Raw genomic sequence first — 12,145 nt, forward strand, 5'->3', positions numbered from 1 at the left:
CCCTCTCCCTCCTCCACCACCACCTAACCCAATTGGCTAAATGCAACGGGTAAATTTCTGTCGAGTAAATGGTACAAATTCGCCGATGAATGTCCAAATACCAGGCGGAAAAGTTGGCTTGTCACAAAACAATTATTTTGTACCCACCCTGGCTGGCACTCAATGAATTTGGCTTTGTAAATAGTTGGTTGTGTGTGTGTGTGTGTGTGTGTGTGTGTGTATTATGTGCCAATGGTTTCCTCCCCCCAAAATACCGGGCGTCTTGTGATGGGCACTGTAAACAAGTGGTTGAAGCGTCTAGTGGTTGTGACCAGCGAGCTTGGTGATAAGGCTTATGAGCAATACGAAAGTAACTTTGTTGATAAACGAGGTTGTCTTTAATACCATACTGCCTAAAAACAGCACCCATTTCTTTTACTACTCTCACCACCACGAGGTCAGACGTACGATTAATCTCCCATAGGCAGTACAGAAAAGCTTATCAATTGAAGAGAGTGTCATTTTAAGTGAAGTTTAACACATATACCAACAACATTCAAAGTCTTTTAAGTTTAGTTCACACTGTAGTACATGAAGAATGAATCAACGTAGGTGTGGGTATGGATCGGAGAGGGTTTTTGCGTTGTTGTACGATAGTTTTTCCCCCTCAGTGTAGAGCGAACCACAACCCAAAGTAACCATCAGTATCAGTCGGGAAAGACGAGGTGGTGTACACTCGCGCTCACGCTCTCATGGATTGAGTATTCTATTTTACCCTCCAAACATATAACTGAATTTTGTACTGAAGGTGAAGCAAACGACGATAATACTCACACACACTAAAGTGACCACAGTGACATCTAGGTGACACATAAACCGGTGATTTTCTTAAACTTACATATATTGTGCGCGTAGGCTGGTGGAGGACAGGCCTAGTCCGGTATATAAAAAAAAAAATCCCATTATACCAGAGATATATTTATAGGGTGCGTTATAGCCCGTGTTATTGACTGAGGCCAAGACCAGTGTGTGACAGCAGGTAGTGGAGGCATCATCTGTGTGTATGGTCATCTCGAGGCCAACAAATGGATTAGACAAAACTGGTAAGTTGAACTCTTCTTGGTTATGGTGGTGACTCAGCCTGCTGCCTCCACAATCAATGTCTTTATAAGTAAAACTCCAACAATTGGTAATTATTTTAAGACAGCCGTACAAATTATGACCATCTTACCAACGTGATCCACTACTATTAACTAACACCTGACAGAGGCCATCATCATCACTACACACACTTCACCACCACTAGTTATTACACACACACTCACACACACACACACATCAAAAAATGTGTTATTCGTGTTATGACTTACGGTGACGTGGTAATTGATGATATAAGTATGTTATTGCTGTCATTAGCGTCTGTGAAGTAAGTTAAATATAGGGACAGTAGTTTAAGAGTCTCGGTGTTTTTTGAAACAATTATGTAAAAACTGGGCTGTTAATAAATTCCGTTTATGTGAATGATCTCTATAATTAGGTGTTGACACTGGCGGTGTGATGACATAGACTATGACGTTTCTCTTGATAACGTTGTGAGGTTTGGAACACCGTTTAAAAGGCTATGGGGGGGGCGGCCTTCACGCATACAAACACAGTATGTTACGTTCTGTCTTCATTCATTCATACATACATAGTTACATTTTTTACACACACACATATATGATATTTATCATCTACAGTGTATATATGTATGTAGGAAGAATGTAGTGTGTGTGTGTGTGTGTGTGTGTGTGTGTGTGTGTGTGTGTGTGTCCAGCCTCCTACAAGGTTGATGGTCGATACAGTATTAACGTTGACGTGTGTTAACCTGCCTGTTATTCTAGGTCTTCCTCCTCCTTCTTCTGTTCTTCTTTTTCATTCCTCTTCTTCTTTCCTCTTGTGTTCCTCCTCCTTCATCTTCTTTTCCTCCTCCTCTTTCTGTTTCCTTCTGTTCCTCCTCACCTCCTCCTCCTCTCCTCTTTCCCCTCCTCCCCATCTCCCCCTCCTCCCATCTCCCTCCTCCCCATCTCCCCTCCTCCCATCTCCCCCCCTCCCATCTCCCCCCTCAACCCCCTGTTACATTCCAACCTTCACTCGCCTGGAATATGATGGTCAGACTCCAGAACTTCCTCACTCTGTTTTGGAATACGAACCCACCCACCCACCCTTCCTTCCTTCCTTCCTTCTTCCTTCCTTCCTTCTTCCTTCCTTCCTTTCCTTCCTTCTCCCTCCTCCCTCCTCTCCTCCATACCTCCTGCTATCACCCCCCATCACCCACCCCCCATCCCCCATCACCATCTCGTGAAGCCAACCACAGTAAATTCCTCCAGGTTTGGTAGCTGTCCATTTAACCCAGGTACACACACACACATTGATGCAGGTACACACACATTGATGCAGGTACACACATCGATGCAGGTACACATTGACACAGTTACAGGTACACACACATGTACACAGTTATACACGATGACACAGGTACACACATTGACACAGTTATACACATTGACACAGGTACGCACACACATTGATGGTACACACATATTGACACAGTTATACACATTGACACAGGTACACACACATTGACACAGTTATGCACATTGACACAGGTACACACACACACACACATTGATCACAGGTACACACATATTGACACAGTTATACACATTGACACAGGTACACACACACACACACGTACATATAAGTGTTGATACAAGGAAAGTGAATTAGTTTATCATTACTGGTAATATATTAACACTTGATCTGAAGGTTTGTATTTACGCCTCTGATGCTTCCCACTGACAGTCGGCACGTCACCTCAAGATTAACCAACATAACTTAACCTAACCTAACTTAACCTAACCTAACATAACCTAACCTAACCTAACATTACCTAACCTAACATTACCTAACCTAACCTTACCTCACCTTACCTTACGTGTTTGGTAGCAAACCTCACCTTACGTACACGGTAACCTCTCCCAACCTAACCTAACATACACAAACTCATAATACAGTATATATATATATATATATATATATATATATATATATATATATATATATATATATATATATATATATATATATATATATAGAAAGAGAGAGAGATCACACACTTGGCAAACGGCATCTCTAAATATATTCATTTATTATCTACAGCGATGTTAACAGATCACAAGACACAAAGAAAAAAATACTATTTAATATATATATATATATATATATATATATATATATATATATATATATATATATATATATATATATATATATATATATATATATATATATATTTATTTATTTATTTATTTATTTATTTTATACCCACGATATCTGATGGTGGTAGGGTGTAGTGGGCGGTGATGTGTGGTGGTGATGATAATGGTGGTGGTAGTAACACAGTGTACAAGAGCCTAATACTGTTGCGGCCGTGTGTTTGTTTACGTTTGGTTATATTGAGTTGGTTTAGCGAAGTTTGGTATGTACTTCTCTCTCTCTCTCTCTCTCTCTCTCTCTCTCTCTCTCTCTCTCTCTGGCTGGGTATATGGTGGTATTATTGGCTTGGCCTTGATCGTAGCCTTTTTACCATTGCTTATATTCTTACACGGTACAGTAGCTAAAACAACTATCAGTTTATACTTTGTGGGAAACAATATGAGACCATGGATGATAATTATTGGTATATGAGGGCTGTCACTAGTCACACGTCATTTGGGAGCATATCGACCCCCACCTGCACAAATAGTTGTTTTACGTACTGTACAGTGTTTGTATAGTAGTAGTGGTAGTAACTGGTCGTCTTAGGTCAAGTGAAAGGCTTAAGGTGTTCACTTTCGTAAATTAGGGATGAACTGTTGCTTGGAATCTGACCTAACACTAACCTAACCACTCCTAAGAACATAAGAATGTCCCCTTTACACAACCTATGTTTGAAGTTATCAATTACTACTACTACTACTACTACTACTACTACTACTACTACTACTACTACTACTACTACTACTACCCCAACTACTACCACTAAAGTATCTTCACTACCACAACTACCCCACTATAATTTTCTATATTCATTATAGTGTTTATCTGGTGCCTAAAATTTTCCCAAAGTTAAAAGTTTCAATAATAAACCAGAAAAAAATCCTTTGTCTCGTAAATCATTCCTTTCTCTTCTTTTAATTTGTTCCTTCTTATTTACTTCCTTCCTTCCTTAAAAAACTTTTGTAGAAATAAGTTAAAAAGGTTTAGGTACGTAGTGTCTCTGTCTCCTCATTTCTTTATTAATTTTCTTCCTTATTTACTTCCTCCTTCTTTCTTTCTTCCTTCATTTTTTTGTAGAAATAAATAAAAAGGTTTAGGTACGTAGTGTCTCCCTCTGGTGGCTTCTGGCAATCCGCCACATGTAAACAAACTCGCCAACGTTCTTATTATTATGAATCATCTCGGTTTTTAGTAACATCCCCCTTCCTCCCTCTCCCTTCCCCTTCCCTCTCCCCATCCCTTCCCCCTCTCCTTCCCTCTCCCCATCCCCCATCCCCTTTCCCTCCTCCTAAATATCGTGGAAGCTTTAATCTGATTTAATAGATGTTCTGGGAAATGTTAATGTAGCTAATTTAATACTGGAGAAATGTTGAATGTTTATCAGTGTTTATGTGGCGCTTGTGTATGACGTGGTAAGTTGGCCTGATGTTAGGTTAGGTGAAGTTAGGTTAGAGTAGGTTATGGTAGGTTAAGAAGTGAGTTATGTTATGGTTCAAGTTAGAGTTAGTTAGGTTATTGAGGTTAGAGAAGTTTGTGAGGTTAGATTAGGTTAGATGGAGTTGGTTATGGTAAGTTATTTTAGGTGTGTTGAGGAACCGAAAGTATTTGTTATATATGTGGGTAAATTTTTTTGACATTCGTGATGATTATGAGGAGTGTGGGTTGGGGGGAGGGCAGGGTGAAGCTATGGGCAAGTTTCTTTTTATACGCCATTTGCCTCTGTTTACCCAGCAGTAATTGGGAACTTGGATGTTAATCGATTTGTGGAACGTGTTGTGGGGTAATGGTTAGCCAGTGTAGTTGGCGAGATGTCCGGTCTTCTCGGACTAAGGGCCAATTGCAAGAACAGTCGTGGGTTGTACGACGCATTTTACGATGACCTTGCCCTGATCTTGTTTCAGATATACCACCCTTTTGAAGCTCTGGAGATCTCGAAGTTTCGATATTTTGAGTACAGCACTAGCTAATAATTCCCACCAGGAAACTTGTTTCAAGACTCTCCAAAGCTTCAAAAAGTGCAGAATTCCATGTGTTAAAGTGTGTATTGAAGAAAAAAGACCAGGGCAAGAAGGTCATCGTAAATGGCGCCGTACACCCTATAACCGTTCTTGCAATTGGCCCTATTCCTTGACACTGGGTCATGCAGCTCGTTAACTCAGGGCGTGGTTGTTGTGTTGGCGACAGCTTCTACATTTTAAACACTAGTTCATGCAGCTCGTTAACTTATTGGTTGTTGTGTTGGCGACAGTGCGTTAATGTTCGAAATAAGGCAAACAGAGTATTGGTTTTATATCTAGAAGTGTAAGTAATAAGAGTGCAGAGGTCTTATTGCAACTATATCTTGCGCTAGTCGACCGCACCTCGATTATGCGGTTCGGTTGGTGCCCTTATTATAGAATGGATATCAATTTACTGGAGTCGGGCAGCGAAAGAATGACGAAAATGATTCCGGGCAAAACCTTCCATATCAAGATAGGTTTAAGAAACTTAACTTGCATTCCCTAGAAAGATGAAGAGTGCGGGGAGATATGATAGAAGTATTTAAGTGGGTGAAAGGAATCAATAAAGGCGATATAGATAAAGTTCTTATAATATCCGAGCAGGATAGGACTCGTAGCAACGGATTTAAGTTGGATAGGTTTAGGAGGAGATAGGAAGGACTGGTTCACAAATAGGGTGGTGGACGAGTGGACAAGCTTAGCAACTTTGTAGCTAGTGCTGGAACGCTGGAGAGTTTTAAAGGAGGCTAGATAGATTCATGGATGATAGAGAGTGGTAGTAACTCTCGACAGGAGCTGCCATGCACAGAGCCAGCCGCTATTGCAGACTCCTTATGTTCTTATGTTCTTAAACACTGGTCATGCAGCTCGTTAACTTGGTGTGGTTGTTGTGTTGGCGACAGCTTCTACCTTAACACTGGGTCATGCAGCTCGTTAACTCAGAGGTGTGGTTGTTGTGTTGGCGACAGCTTCTACCTTAAACACTGGATCATGCAATCGTTAACTCAGGGTGTGGTTGTTGTTTTGGCGACAGTTTTACCTTAAACACTAGGTCATGCAGCTCGTTAACTCAGGGTGTGGTGGTTGTGTTGGCGACAGCTTCTACACCTTAAACACTGGATCATGCAACTCGTTAACTCAGGGTGTGGTTGTTGTTTTGCGACAGTTCCACCTAAACACTGGGTCATGCAGCTCGTTAACTCAGGGTGTGGTGGTTGTGTTGGCGACAGCTTCTACACCTTAAACACTGGATCATGCAACTCGTTAACTCAGGGTGTGGTTGTTGTTTTGGCGACAGTTTTACACCTTAAACACTAGGTCATGCAGCTCGTTAACTCAGGGCGTGGTTGTTGTGTTGGCGACAGCTTCTACACCGTAAACAGTAGGTCATGCAGCTCGTTAACTCAGGGTGTGGTTGTTGTGTTGGCGACAGCTTCTACACCTTAAACACTGGGTCATGCAGCTCGTTAACTCAGGTTGTGGTGGTTGTGTTGGCGACAGCTTCTACATTTAAACACTGGGTCATGCAGCTCGTTAACTCAGGGTGTGGTTGTTGTGTTGGCGACAGCTTTACATGAACAAATTCATCAAGGTGGCTCTAGGGCCGCCATCCTCTTTACGGGGAGCCATTATATATAATAATAATAACGGTTTATTGAAAAGTTCTGCAGCGAAGGCTGAAAATATACATTGGACATAAATGACTTATTACACTACATTGGTGGTTTAACAAAAGCCTTCATAGAAAGGTGAAGGAACATACAGTGAACATACAGATTAATGTAGGTGTTGAACAGCAAACACGTGGTGTAGTAACTCCTCCCAGATGGTGTTAGGAGGGACCTCACGTGATGTAGTGTTGCTCAGATGGTGTTATGAGGGACCTGACATGGTGTAGTACCTCGCAGATGGTGTTATGAGGACCACGTGTGTGTAATCTCTCACAGGATGGTGTTATGGGGACCCATGTGGTGTAATACCTCACAAATGGTGTTATGAGGGACCACGTGGTAGTAATCCCTACAGATGGTGTTATGGGGACCCACGTGGTGTAATTACCTCACAGATGGTGTTATGAGGGTCTCTCACGTGGTGTAATTACCTCACAGATGGTGTTATGAGGGTCCTCACGTGGTGTAATTACCTCACAGATGGTGTTATGAGGGTCCTCACGTGGTGTAATTACCTCAGATGGTATTAGACCTGACGTGGTTTTGGTAATTCCTCACAGATGTGTGTTTGTGTGTGTACAGGGTAGGTAGGTGTGTGTGTGTGTGTGTGGGGGGGAGGAGGTTTATTGAGCTGCGTCACACTGGCACACACACGCGTCTTGTGATGGGCACGTGACTGACACACACACATGACCGGTGACAGCACGCATAAAGCTTTTATATCTATGCACCTGATCTGTCCAAGACTGTGGCCGTCAGCAGGATAACACGCCACCTGACCTAACCTAACCTAACCTAGCAACTTAACCTCACTACGCCTAATCTAACTTAACCTAACCTAACCTAGCAACTTAACCTCACTAAGCTTCCAACTTAATCTCACCTAACCTAATTTAACCTTACTTTACCTTGATTAACCTAACTTAAATTAACCTAACTTAACCTCACGTAACCTATTTTAACTTTACCTTACCTAATCTAGTCTAACCTAACCAACCGAGCCTCCCACACACACACACACACACACACACACACACACACACACACACACACACACACACACACACACACACACACACACACACACACACACACACACACACACACACATACTCCGTGAATGAGTGCCTCTGAGGTGTGTGTGTGTGTGGTCTTAAAGGTGTCAGTCTTATGTCCACACCCACCACACCACCCACACCACACCACCCACACCACAACACCCACAACCACACCACCCACACCACACACCACCCACCCACACCACCCACACCACACTACCCACACACCACCTACACCACACCACCCACAATTCACACCACCCACACCACACCACCCACACCACACCACTACACCACAACCACCCACACCACACCACCCACACCACACCACCCACACCCCACACCACCCACACCACACCACCCACACCACACCACCCACACCACACCACCCACACCAACCACCCACACCACACCACCCACACCACACCACCCACACACAACCACCCACACCACACCACCCACACCACACCACCCACACCACAACCACCCACACCACACCACCTACAACTACACCACCCACACCACACCACCCACACCACACCACCTACAACACACACCAACCACAACACCACCTAACCACACCACCCACAACCAACCACCTCACACCACACCACCCACACCACAATCACCCACACCCACAACCAACCACCACACCAACCACACCACACCACCCACACCACACCACCACAACACACCCACACCACAACCAATAACCACCACACCACACCACACCACCCACAACACACCACCCACACACCACACCACCCACACCACACCACCCACACCACAACTACCCACACCCACACCTCCCCACACCACACCCACACCACAACCACCCACACCACACCCCACCCACAACCACTCCACCCACACCACACCACCCCACACCACACCCACACCACACCACCCACACCACACCCACCACACCACACCACCCACACCACACACCACCCACACCACACCACCCACACCACCACCCACACACACCACCCACACCACAACCACCCACACACCACCCACACCACACCACCCACACCACACCACCCACACCACACCACCTACACCCACACCACCTACACCACACCACCCACACCACACCACCTACACCACACCACCCACACATACCACCACACCACACCACCCACACCACACCACACCCACACCACACCACACCACCCACACCCACACCACCCACAACCACACCCCACCCACAACACAACCCCACCCACACCACAACCACCCACACCACAACCACCCACACCACACACCCACACCAACCACCCACAACCACACCACCCACAACCAACCACCCACACCACACCACCCACACCACACCCACACCACCAACCACCCACACCACACCACCCCACACCACACCACCCACACCACACCACCCACACCACCAACCACCCACACCACACCACCCACACCACACCACCCTCCACCACACCACCTACACCACCACCCACACACCACACCACCCACACCACACCACCTACCAACACAAACCACCCACACCACACCACCCACACCACAACCACCTACACCAATATCAACCCTAACCACCAATCAATACCACCCACACCAAACCACCCACACCACACCACCCACACACCACACCACCCACACCACACCACCCACACACCACCACAACCACACCACCCACACCACACCACCCACACCACAACCACCCACACCACACCACCACACCACACCACCCACACCACCACCCACACCACACCACCCACACCACACCACCCACACCAACCACCCACACCACAACCACCCACACCACACCCACCCACACCACACCACCCACACCACAACCACCCACACCACACCACCCCACACCACACCACCCACACCACACCACCCACACCACACTCCCACACCACACCACCCACACCACACCACCTGCCCACACCACCCACACCACACCACCCCACACCACACCCACACCACAACCACCCACACCACACCACCCACACCACAATCAACCACACCACAACCACCCACACCATAACTAACCACAACTAACCACCACACCACACCACCCACAACCACACCACCCACACCACACCCACACCACACCACCCACACCACACCACCCACACCACCACCCACACCACACCACCCACACCACAACCACCCACACCACACCACCCACACCACACCACCCACACCACACCACCACACACCACCCACACCACCACCCACACCCACACCACCCACACCACAACCACCCACACCACACCACCCACACCACACAACCACCCACACCACACCACCTGCACCACACCACCCACACCACACCACCCACACCACACCACCCACACCACACTACCCACACCACACCACCCACACCACACCTCACCCACCACACCACCCACACCACCAACCACCCACACCACACCACCCACACCACACCACCATACACCACACCACCTACACCACACCACCTCCACACCACACCTTGGCCCTGATTGTTTTTTGTTGGGTATGGTAGGAACTCCTCCCTCCCTCCCTCTGCACCCTCTTCCCTCCTCCTCCCTCCCTCCCTCCTCCCTCTCCCCTCCCTCCCTCCCTCCCCTGCACCCCTCCCTCCCTCCCTCCCCCTCCCTCCCTCCCTCCCTCCCCTGCCTCCCTGCCTGCACTCTCCCTTCCCTCCCTCCCTCCCTCCCTCCCTCCCTCCCTCCTCCTTTCCCTCCCCCCTCCTCCCTCCCTCCCTGCACCCCCCTCCCCTGCCTCTCCCCTCCCCACCTTCCCACCCTCCCCCTCCCTCCCTCCCTCCCTCCTCCCTCCCCCTCCCTCCTCCCTCCCTCCCTCCACCCCCCTATACTCCCTGCCTCACCCCTCCCTCCCTCCCTCCCTCCCCCTCCTCCCTCCCTCCCTCCCTCCCTCCTGCACTCCTCCCTCCCTCCCTCCCCTCCCTTCCCTCCCTCCCTCCCCTGCCTGCCTGCACCCTTCCCCTCCCTCACTCCCTCCCTCCCCCACTCCTTTCCCCTCACTCCCTCCTCCCTCCCTCCCTGCACCCCTTACCCCTGGCCTCATTCTCCCCCACCCTCCCGCAATGTTTTATCATGTATCAGGAAAATAAACAAACTGTGAGTGTGTAACATATCTATGTGATCTGTCAGATATTAGAGTAAAGCGGCGGGAAATACCTCATCCAGCGCTGGCAGGTAAACAAACACTGGTTTTATGGGCTCACTCGATACACCTTTTGTTGTGGCTGCCTATTGTGTGTATATTATATGTGGCGGTATTAACAGTGTCATTATAACCTAACCTCGCCTTACCTAACCTAACCTAACCTAACCTTACCTAACCTAACCTCGCCTTACCTAACCTAACCTCGCCTTTACCTTTAACCTTACTTGATCTTTGGTTAGGTTTGTTGATTGAACATTTTATTATTATTTATTATTATTATTATTATTATTATTATTATTATTGGAATTGTGTGTGTGTGTGTGTGTGTGTGTGTGTGAAATCTGAGAGAGGATTCAACTGCAGATGTTGTGGAAGAGAGGCCGTAAGCCCCTCCAACACTGTCACCTCCAACACTCATCCTCCACCGCTGTCACCTCCACCACTGTCAAAACCCTCCACCACTGTCAACCTCCAACACTGTCATCCTCCACACTTGTCACCCTCCATCACTGTCACCTCCACCACTGTCATCACCCTCTAACGCTGTCAAACCTCCACACCACTGTCACCTCCACCACTGTTACCTCACTCACCACTGTTACCCACCACCACTGTTACCTCCATCACTGTCACCCTCCACCACTGTCACCTCCACCACTGTTACCCACCACCACTGTTACCTCCACCACTGTCACCTCCACCACTGTCACCTCTAACGCTGTCAAACCTCCACCACTGTCACCTCCACCACTGTCACCCACCACCACTGCCACCTCCATCACTGTCACCCTCCACCACTGTCACCCTCCACCACTGCCATTCTCCACCACTGTTACCTCTACCACTGTTACCCTCCACCACTGTCATCACCTCCACCACTGTTACCTCCACTGTTACCCTCCACCACTGTTACCTCCACCACTGTTACCTCCACCACTGTCACCTCCACCACTGTTACCCTCCACTTACTGTTACTCCATCAGTC

At 47.5% G+C, this 12,145-nt stretch overlaps 1 protein-coding gene across 1 annotated transcript in view; it reads left to right on the top strand.

Annotated features, from left to right (window-relative positions):
• Nucleotides 1-696: 696 nt before the first annotated feature.
• LOC121875246 (transforming growth factor beta receptor type 3-like) overlaps nucleotides 697-12,145 on the top strand; it is a 69,399-nt gene continuing 57,950 nt past the window's right edge. The window contains exon 1 of the mRNA XM_042379706.1: nucleotides 697-1,082. Within this exon, the coding sequence (XP_042235640.1) occupies nucleotides 1,043-1,082 (40 nt within the window). The 5' untranslated portion in view covers nucleotides 697-1,042. The remainder of the gene's footprint in view (nucleotides 1,083-12,145) is intronic.

This window comes from Homarus americanus, unplaced genomic scaffold (assembly GCF_018991925.1).
Source record: "Homarus americanus isolate GMGI-L3 unplaced genomic scaffold, GMGI_Hamer_2.0 scaffold56241, whole genome shotgun sequence".
NCBI classification, from domain to species: Eukaryota; Metazoa; Arthropoda; class Malacostraca; order Decapoda; family Nephropidae; genus Homarus; species Homarus americanus.